Source organism: Haematobia irritans, chromosome 4 (assembly GCF_050003625.1).
Source record: "Haematobia irritans isolate KBUSLIRL chromosome 4, ASM5000362v1, whole genome shotgun sequence".
Lineage (NCBI taxonomy): Eukaryota > Metazoa > Arthropoda > Insecta > Diptera > Muscidae > Haematobia > Haematobia irritans.
The window spans coordinates 194,047,916-194,073,044 of NC_134400.1; the positions used below are offsets into that span (position 1 = coordinate 194,047,916).

The window sequence follows — 25,129 nt, forward strand, 5'->3', positions numbered from 1 at the left end:
TTAGACTATTCATGCCATTGTGATACCACATTTAACTAAAAGTACCTATTACATATGGGCACTTCTAGTCTTAACCACTGAACCTTCTCTATTATTTACTTTTGTGGAACCAACCAGATTGCTCCAAAAACATTAACAAACTGCTTAAGTTAACGTTTTCCAGGTCAGCCAGTAATCTAAAGCTATATGCTCCTAAAATTCGCTTACGCCTTACACAAAAAGCAGGACACTCACACAAGAGGTGTTTAATTAATTCCTTTTCCTCCACGTCATGACAGCTTATACAATAGTCATTATACTTCGCACCTATAGTTTTTGCAAATTCGCCTATCAGGCAGCGACCCGTTATAGCAGATATTAGGAGTGCTATCTGACGCCTTGAGAACACTAGCATATCTAGTGTGCGGTTTAAGTTTAAATGGGGCCATATTTGCTTGGTGTCGTTACAACCCTTGCAATTTTCCCATCGAATATTGGCCATCATAACAGCCTTCTCACGCAGTAAGAGCTTGCAGGTGGCCAGAGGCATACCAACAGATTCTAGTTCCCCTGGAATATGTAAGGTAGTTCCTAGCCTTGCTAACACATCTGCTTCACAGTTCCCCGGTATGTTCCTATGACCAGGCACCCATATTAGGGGAATATTGTACTGCTCAGCCATCTCGTTGAGAGATTTGCGGCAGTCTATGGCCGTTTTTGAGTTAAGGAACACAGAGTCCAAGGATTTTATTGCATATGGTTGACTGTCTGAGTATATATTAATGCCAATATTTGTTGGAACATTACTTCTCAGCCAATTCACCACCTCTCTTATTGCCAATATTTCAGCCTGAAAAACACTACAGTGATTAGGTAATCTTTTCGCTATTCGAATTTCCAGATCTTTAGAATATACTCCGAACCCCACTTGTCCATTCAATTTGGAGCCATCAGTATAGAAATCTATATATCTTTTATTCCCCGGGGTCTGTGTACACCACGCCTCACTGTTGGGAATTAGAGTTTCAAACTTTTTGTCGAAAAGTGGTTTTGCCAGGGTGTAATCCACTACGTTAGGCACATCTGGCATTACTTTGAGGACCGAACTATGACCGTACATTTTTTCCGACCACAGCGATAGCTCGCGCAACCGCACAGCCGTTGTTGCAGCTGACTGTTTGGCCAAAATGTCTAAAGGCAATAGATGCAGCACGACATTAAGGGAATTTGTTCCTGTCTTGCTGAATGCGCCTGAAATACACAAACACGCCATACGCTGAACTTTATCTAAACAAGTCGGTTTCTGAAGTGCCGGCCACCAGACTACAACACCATATAGCATTATAGGTCTAACCACTGCCGTGTATAGCCAATGCACAATTTTTGGTCTTAGTCCCCACTTTTTCCCTATTGCCTTTTTGCACGAGTACAAAGCTACCGTTGCTTTTCTCGCCCTCTCTTCAATATTAAGCCTAAAATTCAGCTTCCTGTCCAAAATAACGCCAAGGTATTTTGCACACTCACCAAAGGGAATTTCAGTACCCCCTAAGGAAATGGGCCTAACCGTGGGAGTTTTGCGATCTTTGCAGTACATGACTATTTCTGTCTTTGCTGGATTTACACCAAGGCCATTATCTTTCGCCCATTTCTCAGTCATCCGGAGAGCTCTCTGTATAATATCTCTGATTGTGGACGGGAATTTTCCCCTGACTGCTAGCGCCACATCATCTGCGTATGCCACCACTTTTATCCTTTCTTTTTCTAGAGAAACCAGAAGGTTGTTTATAGCAACATTCCAAAGAAGAGGTGATAGAACTCCTCCTTGGGGAGTGCCCCTGTTCACATACCTTTGTATGTTTGCTTGCCCTAGTGTGGCTGAAATACGTCTCTTTATTAGAAGTTCGTCTAACAGCCTAAGTATACATGGATCAACATTCAGAGTTGTCAGTCCATTTAATATCGAGCTCGGATGGACATTATTGAACGCCCCTTCGATGTCTAGAAACGCCACGATTGTGTATTCTTTGACAGATAGTGAGCTTTCAATAAAGCTGACCAGTTCATGCAATGCGGTCTCAGTAGACCTGCCCTTCGAGTATGCATGCTGTCGTTTCGAGAGCAAACTTGAATCCACGCTAGTTCTAAGATACATGTCTATCATCCTCTCCAGGGTCTTAAGTAGGAATGAGGATAAGCTGATTGGTCGGAAATCCTTCGCACTCGAGTGAGTGACTTTTCCTGCTTTAGGTATGAAGACAACTTTTGTTTCCCTCCACTTTTCTGGAATATATGCTAAGTTTACACATTGTTTATATATCACCGTCAACCAGTGGATAATTCTTTCAGCCACTGCCTGTAACTCCGCCGGAGTAATTCCTCTAGCCCGCTGTACCTCATCTACTAACACTCCGCAACGCCGCCAGCCACGTAGTTCTCCAACCAACAGTCCTTTCCCAGCCAAACCCTCTCAGCCAGCATTCTGGAAGCCGCTTACCCAACACCGAGAACCAGCGAGTCTCGGCGCACGCCGCCGATACATCACTGCCTCTACCATACCAAACTAGTATTAAGCTAAACTTCTCTAAACTGCATAATAAAGGTAACTCCACTGAAACATAAACCCCGTCTTCTTCTTTCCCCTGTCCAAAAATAAATATTTTCTGTGACGTACCCTGGCCACAGAGAGCTTTAACCCAGTCAATAGTAGGAAAATCCGTCGTTTTATTGGTATAATGGCAACCCGATAGTTCAGGCTCACTAAGACTATTCGATCCATGTTAACGTCTCGCCATTGACCTTCTTTTTATAGCCGAGTATGTACGGCTTTCCGCATTGCAGCGAAACCACTTAGAGAAGCTTTCAAATACTCAGAAATGTCACCAGCATTACTGAGAAGGAATAATCCACCGCCAAAAAAAAAAAACTTTTTGTTATGTGGTCAAAAGGGGGGCATATCCACACACATAAATGTACAAGATTATTTTGCTTATCGACCTTATTCTAACTATTAACATCTCTGTTTATATTTTCTCTGGGCTTTCAAGGTCATTTTTGAATGCGAATAAAACAAATATTGAATTATTCCATTATTGTCATCCAACGTTTCGCTGGGATTATTTCCAGCTTCATCAGGGATTATGTTTTTATTTGATATTTAATTTATCGTCAATTACATTTGCAAACAAACACGTCCATTATTACGATATTACTACAATTCGATAAAAAACACGTATTTATTAATTGCAGAAATAATAAACTTAAACTAATATCGTAGTAAAACCTATGTTGCTATCACAGATGGTAACCGACTAAACATAATTTTGGAGAAAACAAGTAAGGAAAGTCTAAAGTCGGGCGGGGCCGACTATATTATACCCTGCACCACTTTGTAGATCTAAATTTTCGATACCATATCACATCCGTCAAATGGGCTATATATAAAGGTTTGTCCCAAAGACATACATTTAAATATCACTCGATCTGGACAGAATTGTATAGACTTCTACAAAATCTATAGACTCAAAATTTAAGTCGGCTAATGTACTAGGGTGGAACACAATGTTAGTAAAAAAAAAGTAAGTAAAGTCTAAAGTCGGGCGGAGCCGACTATATTATACCCTTCACTACTATGTAGACAAACATTTGTGTTACCATTTCAATTACCTAAAATTTGCTGGGAGCTATATAAAAGTTTGCATTTCCAGATACAAATACTTTTAATGGAAACAATTTTTTGCACTTCTACAAAAACTCTAGAATTAAAATTTAAATCGGCTAACGCCCTGGGATGAAACACAATGTTAGTAAAAAATATGGGAAATATGAAGCGAGAGAAATTTTAATGCAATTGTACAAAAGAGATTTATGATTTTTCAGGCGATACATATGTATTCGAGATATAGGACAATTAGAGTAAAATTTACAATTTTTGCTACTCAGCAGTGGCGATTTTACAAGGATATTGGTTAGATCTCGCCAAGATATGTGGTCAAGTGTGGGCTGTGATATATTATTTGGTCTAATCGGGTGACTTGGAGCCTTATTTAAAACTCATCCGTTCTGTGGAAATTTTGGCATTGCAGTGTGTAAGATATGGCTAAGATATGGGGAAATCATCACAGAATTTTGTGTAAAGTGTGAGAATTTTAGCCATATTTGTATTCTCTGAGGAAACTATCCAGTCAATTGGAGGAAAATCCCATTGAAAATGGGTCTAAAATGTGAAAAAGTCTACCATATTTCCCCATCTCTGGTGTACATATATATGGGAGCTATATACAATCTGAACCAATTTTGACTAAATGTGACATGCATAGTTAGAATAATAATTCTGTTATCTATGCGAAATTTCACGTAAATGGGAGTATAACTTTGGCCCACCTGGTCATATGAGTGCAAATCGGACGGAAGATATATATGGGAGCCATATCTAAATCTGAACCGATTTCAACAAAATTTGGCACAATTACCGATACTACTAAACGTACTCCTTGTGCAAAATTTGAAGCAAATCACGGCAAAACCCTGGATTTTGAGGCCATATAAGTTCAAATCGGACGAAATATATATATGGGAGCTATATCTGAATCTGAATCGATTTTGACCATATTTGGCACATACAATAGTATCGTTAAAAGTACCGCTTGTGCAAAATTTGAAGTAAGTCAGGGTAAAACTCTGGCTTTTGAGACCATATAAGTCCAAATCGGGGCAAAGATATATATGTGAGCTATATCTAAATCTGAACCGATTTTAAAAAAATTTGACACACTTTACGATACTATTATAAATATATATGGCAGCTATATCTAAATCTAAACCGATTTTTTCCAAAACCAATAGCGATTGTCTCTGTCCCAAGAAACGGCCCTATGCCAAATTTGAGAACGATCGGACTTAAATTGCGAGCTGTACCACAGTAGTGGTGAAGGGTATAAATATGGGAAACATTGAAATCTGAAGCAATTTTAAGGAAACTTCGCAAAAGTTTATTTGTGATTTATCACTCGATATATATGTATTAGAAGTTTATGAAAATTAGAGTCATTTTTATAACTTTTTGACTAAGAAGTGGCGATTTTACAAGGAAAATGTTAGTATTTTGGCAATTTTTGTAGAAATCAGAAAAACATATATATGGGAGCTATATCTAAATCTGAACCGATTTCAAATTTGGCACGCATAGCAACAATGCTAATTCTACTCCCTGTGCAAAATTTTAACTAAATCGGAGTTAAAAATTGGCCTCTGTGGCCATACGAGTGTAAATCGGGCGAAAGCTATATATGGGAGCTATATCTAAATCTGAACCGATTTCAATAAAATTTGGCACACTTGACTGCACTACTAATTGTACTCCTAGTGCAAAATTTCAAACAAATTTGGCCAAAACTCTGGCATCTAGGACCATATTAGTCCATATCGGGAGAAAGATATATATGGGAGCTATATCTAAATCTGAATCGATTTCAACCAAATTTGGCACGCATAGCTACAATGCTAAATCTACTCCCTGTGCAAAATTTCAACCAAATTGGGCCAAAACTCTGGCTTTTAGGACCATATTAGTCCATATCGGGCGAAAGATATATATGGGAGCTATATCTAAATCTGAATCGATTTCAATCAAATTTTGCACACTTGACTATACTACTAATTGTACTCCTCGTGCGAAATTTCAACCAAATTCGGCTAAAAATCTGGCTTCTGGGGCCATATAAGTCCATATCGGGCGAAAGATATATATGGGAGCTATATCTAAATCTTTACCGATTTCAATAAAATTTTGCAAACTTGACTATATGACTAAGTATGATGTTTGTACAAAATTTCAAGCAAATCGGTATAAAACTCTGGCTGCTGGGTCCATATTAGTGCATATCGGGCGAAAGATATATATGGGAGCTATATCTAAATCTGAACCGATTTCTTTCAAAATCAATGGGGTTCTATTCTGACTCAAATTATGAACATGTGCCAAATTTGAAGGCGATTGGACTTAAATTGCGACCTAGACTTTGATCACAAAAATGTGTTCACAGACAGACGGACGGACGGACAGACGAAACAAACATGTTACATGTTCCCCATAACATTTTGTTCTTGAAACATTGCGGTGATCATATTCATTCTCTGGATGATCTCATCATATACTCACTCGATTCAAATAAGGTGAATCCCAACCAAGAAAACTATTAAGTATTTGGACACAGAAATTCTCATAGTTTTCCCGCTGACATAGGGCAAATAGAAAACCTTGTAATCGTGCGTTGATTTCTCCAGAAGGTAGATTACCTAAGTATTTCGATATGCCTGTAGTTGATCCTAATATAGGAGCTAGAATTGGAGGAAATGGTCCTCTGGCATGACACACAAATATTGCTGGCCCCAACAAATGCGAAGTACTTATCTTTCTATTGTACGAGGGATTACTGGCAAGGGCCATCATAAAGGCTGTCACTCCCTGAGAATGTCCCACGAAGTGAAGTCGTTGCATTTTTGTTATGGCCAGGATAAAGTCTATGATGGTGGGCACATCAATCGATCCAATTTCATCTATGGAAAATTGCCAATAAGCCTGGGACGTAGACGGTAGTGAAACATGTCTCTCAGAGTAAATATTTCCACGATTATTAGGTAGCCAAACATCATAGCCGGCATCGGCTAATACAAATGGTAAACCATTTTCGGGTCCACTGATTATCCATGAATCAGATGAACATTCGACACCATGTAATAGCATAATGACTGGTCTACTATCCCGTGTCATATTGGCAGGATGTGCTGAATTATATCCTCCTTGGGCACCTTGAGGTATACGAAATAACGTCAAAATATAGCCATCCTTAGTGGTGAGTGTATGCCTCTCACAGGGATATTTATGTTGAGTTATGCGATCACACTAAAACGGAAAATCGAAGTTTTTCAATGATTTCCCAATGAAAATCGCTGTTAAATACCCACAGTATCGATTGCAATCGACCAACGTCCAAAGAAAACTAATGGGACTACAAATATTAGATGCACTTGCATTCTACACGTTGTTATTTTCAAGACTACGTTTACAACGTTCAACAGCCCTTTTATTTTAAATGCTCTAATTGTATATCAACCCTATGACATCAAACGATATTTACTAAATCATTAAATTCACTACTAATTCATTAAATGAAATATTTCGCTGTAAAAGGTGTTCGTTTAGATCATCCGGAATTTTATAACGAGTCACTTTTTTTCAGCTTTTGCGTTTTTGTTTTTATATCACAGAAGACGCATGTCTATATTGAAGTTTCCTTCTCCAAAAAGTAAGGAAAGTCTAAAGTCGGGCGGGGTCGACTATATTATACCCTGCACCACTTTGTAGATCTAAATTTTCGATACCATATCACATCCGTAATCCGTTTGGACAGAATTTGATAGACTTTTACAAAATCTATAGACTCAAAATTTAAGTTGGCTAATGCACTAGGGTGGAACACAATTTTAGTAAAAAACAAGTAAGGAAAGTCTAAAGTCGGGCGGGGCCGACTATATTATACCCTGCACCACTTTGTAGATCTAAATTTTCGATACCATATCACATCCGTCAAATGTGTTGGGTGCTAAATATAAAGGTTTGTCCCAAATACATACATTTAAATATCACTCGATCTGGAAGAATTTGATAGACTTCTACAAAATCTATAGACTCAAAATTTAAGTCGGCTAATGCACTAGGGTGGAACACAATTTTAGTAAAAAACAAGGAACATGTTGGTATTTTGACCATTTTTGTCGAAATCAGAAAAACATATATATGGGAGCTATATCTAAATCTGAACCGATTTCAACCAAATTTGGCACGCATAGTTACAATGCTAATTCTACTCCCTATGCAAAATGTCAACTAAATCGGAGCAAAAAATTGGCCTCTGTGGGCAAATGAGTGTAAATCGGGCGAAAGCTATATATGGGAGCTATATCTAAATATGAACCGATTTTGCTGATATTTTGCAAGTTTTTCGAGACACATAAAATATTCGGACGTACGGAATTTGAGGAATATCGGTTGATATACACGCCAATTATGACCAGATCGGTGAAAAATATATATGGCAGCTATATCTAAATCTGAACCGATTTTTTCCAAAATCAATAGGGATCGTCTTTCAGCCGAAACAGTAGCCTATACCAAATTTTAGGACAATCGGACTAAAACTGCGAGCTGTACTTTGCACACAAAAATACATCAACAGACAGACAGACAGACAGACGGACAGACAGACAGACGGACATCGCTAAATCGACTCAGAATTTAATTCTAAGACGATCGGTATACTAAACGATGGGTCTCAGACTTTTCCTTCTTGGCGTTACATACAAATGCACAAACTTATTATACCCTGTACCACAGTAGTGGTGAAGGGTATAAAAATGGGAAACATTTAAATCTGAAGCAATTTTAAGGAAACTTCGCAAAAGTTTATTTATGATTTATCGCTCGATATATATGTATTAGAAGTTTAGCAAAATTAGAGTCATTTTTACAACTTTTCGACTCAGCAATGGCGATTTTACAAGGAAAATGTTGGTATTTTGACCATTTTTGTCGAAATCAGAAAAACATATATATGGGAGTTATATCTAAATCTGAACCGATTTCAATCAAATTTGGCACACATGACTATATTACTACTTGTACTCCTAGTGCAAAATTTCAACCAAATTGGGCAAAAACTCTGGCTTCTGGGGCCATATAAGTCAATATCGGGCGAAAAATATATATGGAAGCTATATCTAAATCTGAACCGATTTCAATCAAATTTGGCACACGTGACTATACTACCAATTGTACTCCTTGTGCAAAATGTCAAGCTAATCGGGATAAAACACTGGCTTCTGGGTCCATATAAGTGCATATCGGGCGAAAGATATATATGGGAGCTATATCTAAATCTTAACCGATTTCAACCAAATTTAGCACGCATAGCGACAATGCTAATTCTACTCCCTGTGCAAAATTTCAACCAAATTGGGGTAAAACTCTGGCTTCTGGGTCCGTATTAGTCCATATCGGGCGAAAGATATATATGGGAGCTATATCTAAATCTGAACCGATTTCTTCCAAAATCAATAGGGTTCTATTCTGACGCAAACAAGGAACATGTGTCAAATTTGAAGGCGATTGGACTTAAATTGCGACTTAGACTTTGATCACAAAAATGTGTTCACAGACAGACGGACGGACGGACGGACGGACGGACAGACAGACGGACATGGTTATATCGACTCAGGGACCCACCCTGAGCATTATTGCCAAAGACACCATGTGTCTATCTCGTCTCCTTCTGGGTTTTACAAACATATGCACTAACTTATAATACCCTGTTCCACAGTGTGGCGCAGGGTATAATATGGGAAACATTTAAATCTGAAGCAATTTTAAGGAAACTTCGCAAAAGTATATTTATGATTTATCGCTCGATATATGTGTATTAGAAGTTTAGGAAAATTAGAGTAATTTTTACAACTTTTCGGCTAAGCAGTGGCGATTTAACAAGGAAAATGTTGGTATTTTGACCATTTTTGTCGAAATCAGAAAAACATATATTGGGAGCTATATCTAAATTTGAGCCGATTTCAATCAAATTTCGCACACATGACTATATTACTAATGGTACTCCTAGTGCAAAATTTCAACCAAATTGGGCCAAAACTCTGGCTTCTGGGGCCATATAAGCCCATATCGGGCGATAAATCTGAACCGATTTCAATCAAATTTAACACACATGACTATACTACCAATTGTACTCCTTGTGCAAAATTTCAAGCTAATCGGGATAAAACTCTGGCTTCTGGGTCCATATAAGTGCATATCGGGCGAAAGATATATATGGGAGCTATATCTAAATCTGAACCGATTTCAATCAAATTTGCACACATGACTATATTACTAATTGTACTCCTAGTGCAAAATTTCAACCAAATTCGGCCAAAAATCTGGCTTCTGGGGCCATATAAGTCCATATCGGACGAAAGATATATGGGAGCTATATCTAAATCTGAACCGATTTCAATCAAATTTTGCACACTTGACTATACGACTAAGTGTTATGTTTGTACAAACTTTTAAGCAAATCGGCCAGAGTTTTATGGCTGCTGGGTCCATATTAGTGCATATCGGACGAAAGATATATATGGGAGCTATATCTAAATCTGAACCGATTTCTTCCAAAATCAATAGGGTTCTATTCTGACCCAAATTAGTAACATGTGCCAAATTTGAAGGCGCCCAATTGGTTGAAATTTTGCACAGGGGTTGATTTAGCATTGTAGCTATGCGTGCCAAATTTGGTTGAAATCGGTTCAGATTTAGATATAGCTCCCATATATATGTTTTTCTGATTTCGACAAAAATGGTCAAAATACCAACATTTTCCTTGTAAAATCGCCACTGCTGAGTCGAAAAGTTGTAAAAATGACTCTAATTTTCCTAAACTTCTAATACATATATATCTAGCGATAAATCATAAATAAACTTTTGCGAAGTTTCCTTAAAATTGCTTCAGATTTAAATGTTTCCCATATTGATACCCTGCTCCACTCTGTGGAACAGGGTATTCAAGTTAGTGCATATGTTTGCAACACCCAGAAGGAGACGAGATAGACACCTGGTGTCTTTGGCAAAAATGCTCAGGGTGGGCTCTTGAGTCGATATAGCGATGTCCGTCTGTCCGTGAACACATTTTTGTAATCAAAGTCTAGGTCGCAGTTTTAGTCCAATCGACTGCAAATTTAGCACAAGTATGTGTTTTGGCTCAGAATATATCCCTATTGATTTTGGAAGAAATCGGATCAGATTTAGATATAGCTCCCATATATATATATATATATATATATATATATATATATATATATATATATATATATATATATATATATATATATATATATATATATATATATATATATATATATATATATATATATATATATATATATATATATATATATATATATATATATATATATATATATATATATATATATATATATATATATATATTTCGCCCGATATGGACTTATATGGCCCCAGAAGCCAGAGTTTTACCCCAACTTGTTTGAAATCTTGCACAGGGAGTAGAATTAGCATTATCGCTATGCGTGCCAAATTTGGTTTAAATCGGTTCAGATTTAGATATAGCTCCCATATATAGCTTTCGCCCGATTTACACTCATATGACCACAGAGGCCAATTTTTTGTTCTGATTTAGTTGAAATTTTGCACAGGGAGTAGAATTAGGATTGTAGCTATGCGTGCCAAATTTGGTTGAAATCGGAAAAATTTACATCTACGAAGTGGTGCAGGGTATAATATAGTCGGCCCCGTCCGACTTTAGACTTTCCTTACTTGTTTTTTACTAAAATTGTGTTCAACCCTAGTGCATTAGCCGATTTAAATTTTGAGTCTATAGATTTTGTAGAAGTCTATCAAATTCTGTCCAGATCGAGTGATATTTAAATGTATGTTTTTGGGACAAACCTTTATATATAGCCCCCAACACATTTGACGGATGTGATATGGTATCGAAAAGTTAGATCTACAAAGTGGTGCAGGGTATAATATAGTCGGCCACGCCCAACTTTAGACTTTCCTTACTTGTTAAAATCAAAATTTATCTTGTTATTTTCATGGAAATTATATTTTCAATGAAATGGTTTTCTACGAAAACATTTACATAGAGTCCCCTTAAAAGGACGCCCCTCATTTTGCTGTATTTTATCGACAATACAATCGTTGATACAAGTCTTAACATTATAGGCTAATACTAAATCCAAATGATTATATTTTTTATATTTCACACGATTCCAATTGGCTTTTTCACCCAGCACTTTATACAATTCATAGACATCTTCCACGGAAATAAGAAAATCATTATCACTGAAATATATTTCGATGGGCGCAAGGGGGTCAATATTTGTCAAATTGTAGTCAGGAGGTTGGGATTGACCGTATTTCTTCAAATTATCCTGGGCTCCATAATCATAAGACCTAAAATGGCACGTCATTACAGATTGTAGAACTTGCAGGGATTGACGATTGGAACCACCAGCTGGTGTGGTATACAATAAATCCAATAGGAGGGTCTGCAAAGGAGAAAGATGATCAGGAGATTATATTTTATTTATTGGATACTTCTTACTCGATTCAAATAAGGCGATCCCCAGCCCAAGGCAAAATTGATTATATCCACACTTCCTTGGACATTTGAAGGCTGCTTACATATTTCGGTACTTAGGCTCCGAAATAGAGCTAGAATACCTTGAAATGGTAGAGTTCCCAGAAATTTTGAAAGCGTATTGGGTATACCCAACAACCGGGACATTAGCATAACTAAAGCGGATCTTGGATGGCATATAAATATCGAGGGGGCCAATAGATGGATGGTTGATAATTTTTGATTATATTCGGGTTTACTGGATAGCATCATCATTAGAAAAGCTGTGGATTGTGAATAGCCAACAAAATGAAGTCTTGTTTGATTGCGATTGCTTAGAATGTAATCCACTTTAGCGGGTAAATCAATTTGGCCAATTTCATCTATAGCAAATTCCCAAAAATTTTCCGACATAGGTGACATGGTAAGATGATGTTCCGAATAGATATTACCACGAGCATTACCCAGCCATACATCATAGCCGGCATCGGCCAATAAGAAAGGCAAACCACTATTGGGACCCATAATAACCCAAATATCAGATGAACATTGCCAACAATTCATTAGGAGAACTGTAGGTATTTTCTCCTCTTCTTCTTCTTCGGATCCCAACTCTTCACCATGGCCATGGGGAATACGGAAGAGAGTTAAAATGTAGCCATCACATGTAGTCACTGTATGATTTTCACAGGGATATCCATGTTGGATTATACGATCACACTAAAATTAAAAAAAAAAAAAACAAACACACAATAAGATTAATATGCTCACACACTTTTCGTACTCTCAAACTCTCTCCTCTCTTTTTCTCTCTCCCCCCTTTTGCATTTTTCTCCAACAAACCGTATTTGGTTTAAATTCCTGGGATATTGTAAATACACAAATCGTCAATATTCCGAGTAATACACCGGTATATGTTTTCATTCTGTAGAGGTGAATAGAATAACTGAGCCGCTGTTTCTCAATTGCAATTCACCATTGCATATTACATTGGAAAAATTTTACTCGCAAAAAAAATATTAAAATATATGTAAAACGGGTTTAATAAACGTTGTGATTTTCTGCAAAAAGTTTAAACTTCTCCTACGAGACAAATTAATTAAATTCATTTTTTTTTTATTTTTTAGTTTTATATCAACGTAAAACAACAACAACAACAACAAACAACTAAAGTTGTTTGTTTTCATTGAACGAAGGTTCTTTAAATGTGCTTTGTGTGTGTCTTATATAAATAGGTTTGCTTGCTTGTATACGTTACTTGTGAGCCAATGAATACACTGAACAAAATATGACCAACATATTTCCAACTAAAAAATCAATTAAAGCTGAAAAGTAAAAAAAATAAGTAAAATTGATAGAATTGATAGAAGTAAGTTTTCAACAAAAACCGAAACCTTAAGTCAATTTGGTACATGATAGAGAATTTTTAATTTTTAATTAAAAAATTAATTGATACAATTAATTTTTAATCAATTTTAAAAACTAAGTCAAAAAACTAATTGATTTTTTAGACCCTCCACCAAGGCCGTATTCAGGGGGGGGGGGATGAGGGGGATCAAACCCCCCCCGAAATGAATGAATATTTTTATATAAATAAATATATATTTTTTGCTACATAGAAAAATCTTATCGAAGATGTTGAAGAAAAGCTGGAGGTTTTATTTTGAAAAACGCTTACCTATAAAACTTGCACAAATCATAGAATATTAGTTGAAAAGCCCGTCAAACGACGGTCGAAAAAAAACAACTTGTTTTTATTCTCGCACCACAAATTTCATTTTTGGAAAATGCATTTCTGCTTTTTATGTGTGTTTGTTGTTTTTTTTTTGTGAACATGACTTACTATGTTTGGCCATAGCAACAACAACGAAACAGCCAAACACACATGTGTAAATGAAATGGCGCAAAACCTGCGAAAAGAAGCTGCATAATTCAGCGATGGAAGCAATAAAGAGATATTTCCAAACGTGCACATTCTTTTAAAAATTTTGGTCACTTTGCCAGTTACTCAGGGATGGAAAATACAATTTTTAGGAAAGTACAAAAATGGTATTTTTTGAGCGGAAAGGTACATTTTACTAAATTTCAACAAAAATTTCACTGGAAAATTATTGTCAAGAGACTGAATTTTAAAGAAAATAAAATTTTGACAAAATTTTCTATATAAACAAAATTTTGCAAAAATGTTCTATAGAAAAAAAATTTTGCAAAATTTTTTCTATAGAAATAAAATTTTGCAACAATTTCCTATAGAAATAAAATTTTTACAAAATTTTCAATTGAAATAAAATTTTGACAAAATTTTCTATAAAAATAAAATTTTGCAAAAATTCTATATAGAAATAAAATTTTGACATTTTTTACCGAAATAAAAAATCGATTGACTATGTCTTTTACAAAATCGAGATTTTCTTCCCACATGAACATGTCTGTTTTGCCATATTTGTAAAAGACTATTAGCAAATAAGGTTGATAAAGACTTTCTCAAAATATTAAAATATTTTGTCAAAGCTTTGTATCATAAATCTGACATCGACTCAAAAATGTATACACAAAAGGTACTAAATCATTCGCGGGGATACTACGGTACTGACCAGGGTGAAAACGTCTTGAAAAAAGTACTATAGTACTGCATTTTCCATCCCTGCAGTTATTACGTGCTCATCCGAACGTTCATTTTCAACAATGAAGAGATTAAAGACGTATCTTGGAAATTCGACTAGCGAGAGTAGACTCAAAGGATTGGCATTAATGTCGGTTCATCGCCGAATAAATGTGCCGACTGAAGAAGTAATTGATTTATTTGCTGCCCAAAAAGCCCGTCGGCTCAATTTAATATTATAACAAGTATATACAGCACTAAGTTCGGCCGGGCCGAATCTTAAATACCCACCACCATGAACCAAATATTAGGGTTTCCTTTGAAATTTCAGAAGGGCTTGAGGACACTTCCCGAAGATAAATTTAAAGATTTCACCTATGAGGACTATATCAGATTCTGGATTTATAAGAACCATTTTTGTTTGAGTTTTAGAGGAATCATTAACATCTCTTGTAAGTGTGCAAGAAAATTATAAAATAACGTCTTGATTTGAAATCTTAAACCTGTAGAAGTAAAATCTGGAAATTTTACATTGAGTTTCAAGCAATTTTCATGATCAGTGCGCCTTCTACACCCTCAAGAAGTGAAGTCGGTCTATATGGAGGCATTACCAAATGGACCGATAAAAACTTAATCCGATACACGTTTTTGTGAGCCTAAAATACCAGAATATTTACAATTTCAGGCAAATCAGATAAAAACTACGGTTTCCAGAAACCCAAGGAGTTAAATCGGCAAATCGTTCTTATGGGGGGCTATACTAAAATATGGACCGATACTCACCGTTTTCGGCACACCTCTTTATGACCCGAAAATACCTCTAGATTTCCAATTTCAGGCAAATAGGATAAAAACTTCGGATTCTAGAAGCCCAAGAAGTAAAATCGGGAAATCGGTCTATATGGGGGCTATACCAAAATATGGACCTATACTCACCATTTTCGGCACACCTCTTTATGGTCCTAAAATAACTCTAGATTTCCAATTTCAGACAAATTTGATAAAAACTACGGTTTCTATAAGCCAAAGACCCCAAATCGGGAGGTCGTTTTATATAGGGACCATACCAAAACATGGACCGATACTCACAATTTTTGGCACACGTATTTGTGGTCCTACAATACCTCTAGATTTCCAATTTCAGGTAAATTGAATAAAAACTGCGGTTTCTATAAGCCCAAGAAGTAAAATCGGGAGATCGGTCTATATGGGGGCTATACCAAAATATGGACCGACACTCACAATTTTTGGCACACGTATTTGTGGTCCCACAATACCTCTAGATTTCCAATTTTCGGCAAATAGGATAAAAACTTCGGATTCTAGAAGCCAAAAAAGTAAACTCGCGAAATCGGTCTATATGGGGGCTATACCAAAATATGGACCGATACTCACCATTTTCGGCACACCTCTTTATGGTCATAAAATACCTCTAGATTTCCAATTTCAGACAAATTGGATAAAAACTACGATTTCTATAAGCCCAAGACCCCAAATCGGGAGGTCTTTTTATATGGGGACCATACCAAAACATGGACCGATATAGCCCATCTTCGAACTTGACCTGCCTGCAGACAAAAGACGAGTTTGTGCAAAATTTCAGCACGATTGCTTCATTATTGAAGACTGTAGCGTGATTACAACAGACAGACAGACGGACAGACGGACATCGTTATATCGTCTTAGAATTTCTCCCTGATCAAGAATATATATACTTTATATAGTCGGAAATCGATATTTCGATGTGTTACAAACGGAATGACAAACTTATTATACCCCCGTCACCATTCTGTGGTGGTGGGTATAAAAATATTGTATACATACCTATGCATAAATAAAATTTTCTACACATGAGATTATATGAATATTTTTTTAAAGTTGAAACCCCACCCCCCCCCCCCACCACACGAATAAAAATCCTGGCTACGGCCTTGCCCTCCACCATAGGATGGGGGGTATATTAACTTTGTCATTCCGTTTGTAACACATCGACATATTGCTCTAAGACCCCATAAAGTACATATGTTCTGCGTCGTAGTGAAATTCTGAGTCGATCTGAGCATGTCCGTCCGTCCGTCTGTTGATATCACGCTAACTTCCGAACGAAACAAACTATCGACTTGAAACTTGGCACAAGTAGTTGTTATTGATGTAGGTCGGATGGTATTGCAAATGGGCCATATCGGTCCACTTTTACGTATAGCCCCCATATAAACGGACCCCCAAATTTGACTTGCGAGGCCTCTAAGAGAAGCAAATTTCATCCGATCCGGCTGAAATTTGGTACATGGTGTTAGTATATGGTATCTAGCAACCATGCAAAAATTGGTCCACATCGGTCCATAATTATATATAGCCGCCATATAAATCGATCCCCAGATTTGACCTCCGGAGCCCCTTGGAAGAGCAAAATTCATCCGATTCGGTTGAAATTTGGTACGCGATGTTAGTATATTGTATCCAACAACCATGCAGGAATTGGTTCATATCAGTCCATAATTATATAGCCCCATATAAACTCATCCCCACAGTTGACCTCCGGTTGGAGAAGCAAAATTCATCCGATCTGGTTGAAATTTGGTACGTGGTGGTAGTATCTGATATTTAACAACCATGCCAAAAGCGGTCCATATCAGTCCATAATCATATTTAGCCCCTATATAAACCGATCCCGAGATTTGGTGTTGGAGCCTCTTGGAGGAGCAAATTTCATCCGAGTCAGTTGAAATTTGGTTCATTGTGGTAGTATATGGCTGTTAACAACCATGCCTAACCAGGTCCATATCGGTCCAGATATATATATATATATATATATATATATATATATATATATATATATATATATATATATATATATATATATATATATATATATATATATATATATATATATATATATATATATATATATATATATATATATATATATATATATATATATATATATATATATATATATATAACCCTCAGATAAATCGATCCCCAATCACACAAAAATTGGTCCATATCAAGTTCATAATTTTATACAGCACCCATATAAACGACCCCCATATTTCAATTCTGCCTCCCTACGTATCGTGCACAAGTCCATATCGATTCGTAATTATCTGTAGACTTACCTACACATATCGTTTTTTTTCTAATACATACCACGTATGGACTAACTCGCAATTTAGAAAACGATTTAAGATACCACAACCCAAGTAATTCGATTGTGGATGACAGTCTTTCGTAAAAGTTTCTACGCAATCCATGGTGGAGGGTACGTAAGATTCGGTCTGGCCGAACTTACGGCCATATATACTTGTTTAATAATGGGCTCAATATTAGTGACATACTAACCCCGTAGGTGCAATATCAACTACAGCCAGTGTTGCTAGAAATAGGGGAAATTCCCTATATGTAGGTTTTTTCTAATATTTAGCGTCTTGTAGGACGTAGGGCCACAATGTAGGGTCATTTTCACTCAACACAATTTGTAATAATTTTTACATTTTGGTTGCTCTAGATTAGGAAATTAGAAGCCGGCAAGGCTTGATCTTTAACAATGTGTGGTAACAACAGTTACCACTCGTGCCAAAAAAAAAATTTAATAAAATTTTAAAATTGCCACAAATTACCACAAATCTACCAAACAAGGATTTCAATAGAAATTTTTTCAAAACTTTATTCCTGTAGAAAATTTTGTAAACATTTTATTTCTATATAAAATTTTGTCAAGATTGTATTTCCATATATAAATTTTTTCAAAATATTATTTCTATAAAAAATTTTCTAAAAATGTATTTCTATGGAATTTATTATCAAAATTTTATTTCTATAGAATTTATTATCAAAATTTTATTTCTATAGAAAAATTTCTCCAAAAAATTTGTTTACAGAAACTTTTCCAAAATTTTATTTTTATAGAGATTAAAAAAAATACTAATTTTGGTAGAATTCTACCAACTGTGGCAACTGTGGTGGTAATACAAATTTATTTTCGAGGTTATATACGTTGCATTTTCATGTTTTAAGATAATAAAGTACTTATAACCATTTTTGTTTTGTAAAATTTGTTTTCAATTTAACGAAAATATTGTAGGGAAAATTGTTTGGGAATGTATGGGAAAGTAGGGAACTTTTTTTGTCCTTGTAGAGTAAACCGAACATTTTCCCTGGCAAAACTGACTATGAGCTATAGTCAGATTGAGACAAAGCATCCATAAACCTGTACCCCTTAATTTTCTTAAATATGCAATGGTTCCGTGGTGCAATGGTTAGCATGCCCGCCTTGCATACACAAGGTCGTGGGTTCGATTCCTGCTTCGACCGAACACCAAAAAGTTTTTCAGCGGTGGATTATCCCACCTCAGTAATGCTGGTGACATTTCTGAGGGTTTCAAGTGGTCACCAGTGGTTTTACTGCAATGTGGAACGCCGTTCGGACTCGGCTATAAAAAGGAGGTCCCTTGTCATTGAGCTTAACATGGAATCGGGCAGCACTCAGTGATAAGAGAGAAGTTCACCAATGTGGTATCACAATGGACTGAATAGTCTAAGTGAGCCTGATACATCGGACTGTCAACTAACCTAACTAAACCTAACCTAAATATGCAACTGAGGTTTATCTCCCAGACTTATATCAATGTTACCACACAAATGCTTATGATAAGGGTGTTTTAGGGTATGATATAGTCGGCCCCGCCCGACTTTCTACTTTACTTACTTGTTTAATATAACTCCAATATATGCCGACTTCCAAGATTTTATTTCTGAAGTCTCATGGATGAGCAAATTCGTAGAGGTCGAACCTTCGGTGGAGAACACTTTTTTTTAGTTTTTAAAACATTTGTTAAAATCAAAATTGTTCTTATTATTTTCATGGAAATTATATTTTCAATGAAATGGTTTTCTACGAAAACATTTACATAGAGTCCCCTTAAAAGGACGCCCCTCATTTTGCTGTATTTTATCGACAATACAATCGTTGATACACGTCTTAACATTATAGGCTAATACTAAATCGAAGTGATTATATTTTTTATATTTCACTCGATTCCAATTGGCTTTCTCACCCAGCACTTTATACAATTTATAGACATCTTCCACGGAAATAAGGAAATCATTATCACTGAAATATATTTCGATGGGCGCAAGGGGGTCAATATTTGTCAAATTGTAGTCAGGAGGTTGGGATTGACCGTATTTCTTCAAATTATCCTGGGCTCCATAATCATAAGACCTAAAATGGCACGTCATTACAGATTGTAGAACTTGCAGGGATTGACGATTGGAACCACCAGCTGGTGTGGTATACAATAAATCCAATAGGAGGGTCTGCAAAGGAGAAAGATGATCAGGAGATTATATTTTATTTATTGGATACTTCTTACTCGATTCAAATAAGGCGATCCCCAGCCCAAGGCAAAATTGATTATATCCACACATCCTTGGACATTTGAAGGCTGCTTACATATTTCGGTACTTAGGCTCCGAAATAGAGCTAGAATACCTTGAAATGGTAGAGTTCCCAGAAATTTTGAAAGCGTATTGGGTATACCCAACAACCGGGACATTAGCATAACTAAAGCGGATCTTGGATGGCATATAAATATCGAGGGGGCCAAAAGATGGATGGTTGATAATTTTTCATTATATTCGGGTTTACTGGATAGCATCATCATTAGCACAGCTGTGGATTGTGAATAGCCCACAAAATGAAGTCTTGTTTGATTGCGATTGCTTAGAATGTAATTCACTTTAGCGGGTAAATCAATTTGGCCAATTTCATCTATAGCAAATTCCCAAAAATTTTCCGACATAGGTGACATGGTAAGATGATGTTCCGAATAGACATTACCACGAGCATTACCCAGCCATACATCATAGCCGGCATCGGCCAATAAGAAAGGCAAACCACTATTGGGACCCATAATAACCCAAATATCAGATGAACATTGCCAACAATGCATTAGGAGAACTGTAGGTTTTTTCTCCCCTCCTTCATCTTCTTCAGATGCCAACTCTTCACCATGGCCATGGGGTATACGAAAGAGGGTTAAAATGTAGCCATCACTTGTAGTCACTGTATGACTTTCACAGGGATATCCATATTGGATTATACGATCACACTAAAATTTGAAAAAAAAAACACACCCCATACGATTAATATGCTCACACTCTTTTCTCACTCTCAATCTCTCTCCTCTCTTTTTCTCTCTCTCTCTCTCCACTTTTGCATTTTTCTCCAACTAACCGTATTTGGTTTAAATCCCTTGGATATTGTAAATACACAAATCGTCAAAAATCCGAGTAATACACCGGTATATGTTTTCATTCTGTAGAGGTGAATAGAATAACTGAGCCGCTGTTTCTCAATTGCAATTCACAATTGCATATTACATTGGAAAAATTTTACACGCAAAAAAAAAAATTAAAATATTTGTAAAACGGGTTTAATAAACGTTGTGATTTTCTCTAAAAAGTTCAAACTTCTCCTACGAGACAAATTAATTAAATTCAATTTTTTTTTTATTTTTTAGTTTTATGTCAACGTAAAATGTTTGCAACCAAAGTTGTTTGTTTTCATTGAACGAAGGTTCTTTAAATGTGCTTTGGGTGTGCCATATAGAAATAGGTTTGCTTGGTTCTATGCGTTAGTTGTGTGTCAATGAATACACTGAACAAAATATGACCAAAATATTTCCAACTAAAAAGGCAATTCAATCTGAAAAGTAAAAAAAAAACAAGTAACATTGATAGAATTGATAGAAGTAAGTTTTCAACAAAAACCGAAACATTAAGTCAATTTGGTCTATGATTGAGAATTTTTTAATTTTTAAATAAAAAATTAATTGATACAATTAATTTTTAATAAATTTTGAAAGACTAAGACAAAAAACTGATTGATTTTTTTTTTAATTTTTAATACAAAACATCAATTAACACAACCATATATGAAAGCGATTCAAACTAAGTCTTTAATTAAAAAATGAATTGATCCAATCATGTTCTTAATCCAACTACAAACAAAGCTAGATAAGAAAATGAGTGTTAATTTTCACGGTTTTTTTTAATTTGTATTGTCAATTGGATTGATGTTTAACTACATAACTAATTAATGATTTTTAACTAAATAATTAATAAACAAGTAAGGAAAGTCTAAAGTCGGGCGGGGCCGACAATATTATACCCTGCACCACTTTGTAGATCTAAATTTTCGATACCATATCACATCCGTCAAATGTGTTGGGACTATATATAAAGGTTTGTCCCAAATACATACATTTAAATATCACTCGATTTTGACAGAATTTGATAGACTTTTACAAAATCTATAGACTCAAAATTTAAGTTGGCTAATGCACTAGGGTGGAACACAATTTTAGTAAAAAACAAGTAAGCAAAGTCTAAAGTCGGGCGGTGCCGACTATATTATACCCTGCACCACTTTGTAGATCTAAATTTTCGATACCATATCACATCCGTCAAATGTGTTGGGGGGCTATATATAAAGGTTTGTCCCAAATACATACATTTAAATACCACTCGATCTGGAAGAATTTGATAGACTTCTACAAAATCTATAGACTCAAAATTTAAGTCGGCTAATGCACTAGGGTGGAACACAATGTTAGTAAAAAAATATGGGAAACGTTTAAATCTGAAGCAAATTTAAGAAAACTTCGAAAAAGTTTATTTATGATTTATCGCTCGATATATATGTATTAGAAGTTTAGGAAAATTAGAGTCATCTTTACAACTTTTCGACTAAGCAGCGGCGATTTTACAAGGAAAATGTTGGTATTTTGACCATTTTTGTCGAAATTAAAAAAAACATATATATGGGAGCTATATCTAAATCTGAACCGATTTCAACCAAATTTGTCACGCATAGCAACAATGCTAATTCTACTCCCTATGCAAAATTTCAACTAAATCAGAGTTAAAAATTGGCCTCTGTGGTCATATGAGTGTAAATCGGGCGAAAGATATATATGGGAGCTATATCTAAATCTGAACCGATTTCAACCAAATTTGGCACGCATAGCAACAATGGTAATTCTACTCCCTGTGCAAAATTTCAACTAAATCGGAGCAAATAATTGGCCTCTGTGGTCATATGAGTGTAAATCGGCCGAAAGCTATATATTGGAGCCATATCTAAATCTGAACCGATTTCAACCAAATTTGGCACGCATAGCTACAATGCTAATTCTACTCCCTGTGCAAAATTTCAACTAAATCGGAGCAAAAAATTGGCCTCTGTGGTCATATGAGTGTAAATCGGGCGAAAGCTATATATGGGAGCTATATCTAAATCTGAACCGATTTCAACCAAATTTGGCACACATAGCAACAATGCTAATTCTACTCCCTGTGCAAAATTTCAACCAAATTGGGGTAAAATTCTGGCTTCTGGGACCGTATTAGTCCTTATCGGGCGAAAGATATATATGGGAGCTATATCTAAATCTGAACCGATTTCAATAAGATTTGGCACACTTGACTATAGTGTTAATTGTTCTTCTTGTGCAAAATTTTAAGCAAATTAGGGTAAAACTCTGGCTTCTGGGGCCATATAAGTCCATATCGGGCGAAAGATATATATGGGAGCTACCCTTTATACCCTGCTCCACAGTGTGGAGCAGGGTATAAATATGGGAAACATTTAAATCTGAAGCAATTTTAAGGAAACTTCGCAAAAGTTTATTTATGGTTTATCGCTCGATATAAAGGGTGATTTGTTAAGAGCTTGATAACTTTTTTAAAAAAAAAAACGCATAAAATTTGCAAAATCTCATCGGTTCTTTATTTGAAACGTTAGATTGGTCCATGACATTTACTTTTTGAAGTTAATTTCATTTAAATGTCCAATTTTGGGCAACTTTTTCGAGCATTTCGGCCGGAATAGCCCGAATTTCTTCGGAAATGTTGTCTTCCAAAGCTGGAATAGTTGCTGGCTTATTTCTGTAGACTTTAGACTTGACGTAGCCCCACAAAAAATAGTCTAAAGGCGTCAAATCGCATGATCTTGGTGGCCAACTTACCGGTCCATTTCTTGAGATGAATTGTTCTCCGAAGTTTTCCCTCAAAATGGCCATAGAATCGCGAGCTGTGTGGCATGTAGCGCCATCTTGTTGAAACCACATGTCAACCAAGTTCAGTTCTTCCATTTTTGGCAACAAAAAGTTTGTTAGCATCGAACGATAGCGATCGCCATTCACCGTAACGTTGCGTCCAACAGCATCTTTGAAAAAATACGGTCCAATGATTCCACCAGCGTACAAACCACACCAAACAGTGCATTTTTCGGGATGCATGGGCAGTTCTTGAACGGCTTCTGGTTGCTCTTCACTCCAAATGCGGCAATTTTGCTTATTTACGTAGCCATTCAACCAGAAATGAGCCTCATCGCTGAACAAAATTTTTCGATAAAAAAGCGGATTTTCTGCCAACTTTTCTAGGGCCCATTCACTGAAAATTCGACGTTGTGGCAGATCGTAAGTCTATTCATGATGAAATGTCAAAGCATACTGAGCATCTTTCTCTTTGACACCATGTCTGAAATCCCACGTGATCTGTCAAATACTAATGCATGAAAATCCTAACCTCAAAAGAATCACCCTTTATATGTATTAGAAGTTTAAGAAAATTAGAGTCATTTTTACAACTTTTTGATTAAGCAGTGGCGATTTAACAAGGAAAATGTTGGTATTTTTACCATTTTTGTCGAAATCAGAAAAACATATATATGGGAGCTATATCTAAATCTGAACCGATTTCAATCAAATTTGGCACACATGACTATATTACTAATTGTACTCCTAGTGCAAAATTTCTACCAAATTGGGCCAAAACTCTGGCTTCTGGGGCCATATAACTCCATATCGGGAGAAAAATATATATGGAAGCTATATCTAAATCTGAACCGATTTCAATCAAATTTGGCACATATGACTATATTACTTATTGTACTCCAAGTGCAAAATTTCAACCAAATTGGGCCAAAACTCTGACTTCTAGGGCCATATAAGTCAATATCGGGCGAAAAATATATATGGAAGCTATACCTAAATCTGAACCGATTTTAATCAAATTTGGCACACATGACTATACTACCAATTGTACTACTTGTGCAAAATTTCAAGATAATCGAGATAAAACTCCGGCTTCTGGGTCCATATAAGTGCATATCGGGCGAAAGATATATATGGGAGCTATATCTAAATCTGAATCGATTTCAACCAAATTTAGCACGCATAGTTACAATGCTAAATCTACTCCCTGTGCAAAATTTCAACCAAATTGGGCCAAAACTCTGGCTTTTAGGACAATATTAGTCCACATCGGGCGAAAGATATATATG

The 25,129-nt window shown here is 36.0% G+C and overlaps 3 protein-coding genes across 4 annotated transcripts in view; all 3 read right to left on the reverse strand.

Moving 5' to 3' along the window:
• LOC142234841 (lipase 3-like) overlaps nt 1-7,069 on the reverse strand; it is a 28,845-nt gene extending 21,776 nt beyond the window's left edge. For both annotated transcript variants that reach the window (XM_075306039.1, XM_075306040.1), the window contains exons 1-2: nt 6,943-7,069; nt 6,137-6,880 (exon numbers count right to left, since the gene is read on the reverse strand). In XM_075306039.1, coding sequence (XP_075162154.1) covers nt 6,137-6,880; nt 6,943-7,011 — 813 coding nt within the window. In that variant the 5' untranslated portion in view covers nt 7,012-7,069. The remainder of the gene's footprint in view (nt 1-6,136; nt 6,881-6,942) is intronic.
• A 4,563-nt stretch (nt 7,070-11,632) lies between these two features.
• Nucleotides 11,633-13,172, reverse strand: LOC142234425 (lipase 3-like). The gene is made up of 3 exons (XM_075305549.1): nt 13,020-13,172; nt 12,162-12,896; nt 11,633-12,105 (listed from the first exon to the last, which is right to left on the reverse strand). Exons 1-3 carry the CDS (start codon nt 13,098-13,100, stop codon nt 11,665-11,667), a joined length of 1,257 nt encoding a protein of 418 aa, XP_075161664.1. The 5' UTR covers nt 13,101-13,172; the 3' UTR covers nt 11,633-11,664.
• A 6,452-nt stretch (nt 13,173-19,624) lies between these two features.
• Nucleotides 19,625-21,162, reverse strand: LOC142234426 (lipase 3-like). The gene is made up of 3 exons (XM_075305550.1): nt 21,017-21,162; nt 20,154-20,891; nt 19,625-20,097 (listed from the first exon to the last, which is right to left on the reverse strand). The coding sequence occupies exons 1-3, from the start codon at nt 21,095-21,097 to the stop codon at nt 19,657-19,659; spliced, it is 1,260 nt and encodes a 419-aa protein (XP_075161665.1). The 5' UTR covers nt 21,098-21,162; the 3' UTR covers nt 19,625-19,656.
• Between the last annotated feature and the right edge of the window lie 3,967 nt (nt 21,163-25,129).

What these genes read in the sequence shown, in the direction of transcription:
- LOC142234425 (XM_075305549.1), bottom strand. Translation starts at nt 13,100, where the DNA reads ATGAAAACATATACCGGTGTATTACTCGGAATATTGACGATTTGTGTA. An exon ending in AGGAATTTAAACCAAATACG is followed by an intron (nt 12,897 to 13,019) that starts GTTTGTTGGAGA and finishes TTTTAATTTTAG; the next exon opens with TGTGATCGTATAATCCAACA. An exon ending in GATCGCCTTATTTGAATCGA is followed by an intron (nt 12,106 to 12,161) that starts GTAAGAAGTATC and finishes TCTCCTTTGCAG; the next exon opens with ACCCTCCTATTGGATTTATT.
- LOC142234426 (XM_075305550.1), bottom strand. Translation starts at nt 21,097, where the DNA reads ATGAAAACATATACCGGTGTATTACTCGGATTTTTGACGATTTGTGTA. An exon ending in AGGGATTTAAACCAAATACG is followed by an intron (nt 20,892 to 21,016) that starts GTTAGTTGGAGA and finishes TTCAAATTTTAG; the next exon opens with TGTGATCGTATAATCCAATA. An exon ending in GATCGCCTTATTTGAATCGA is followed by an intron (nt 20,098 to 20,153) that starts GTAAGAAGTATC and finishes TCTCCTTTGCAG; the next exon opens with ACCCTCCTATTGGATTTATT.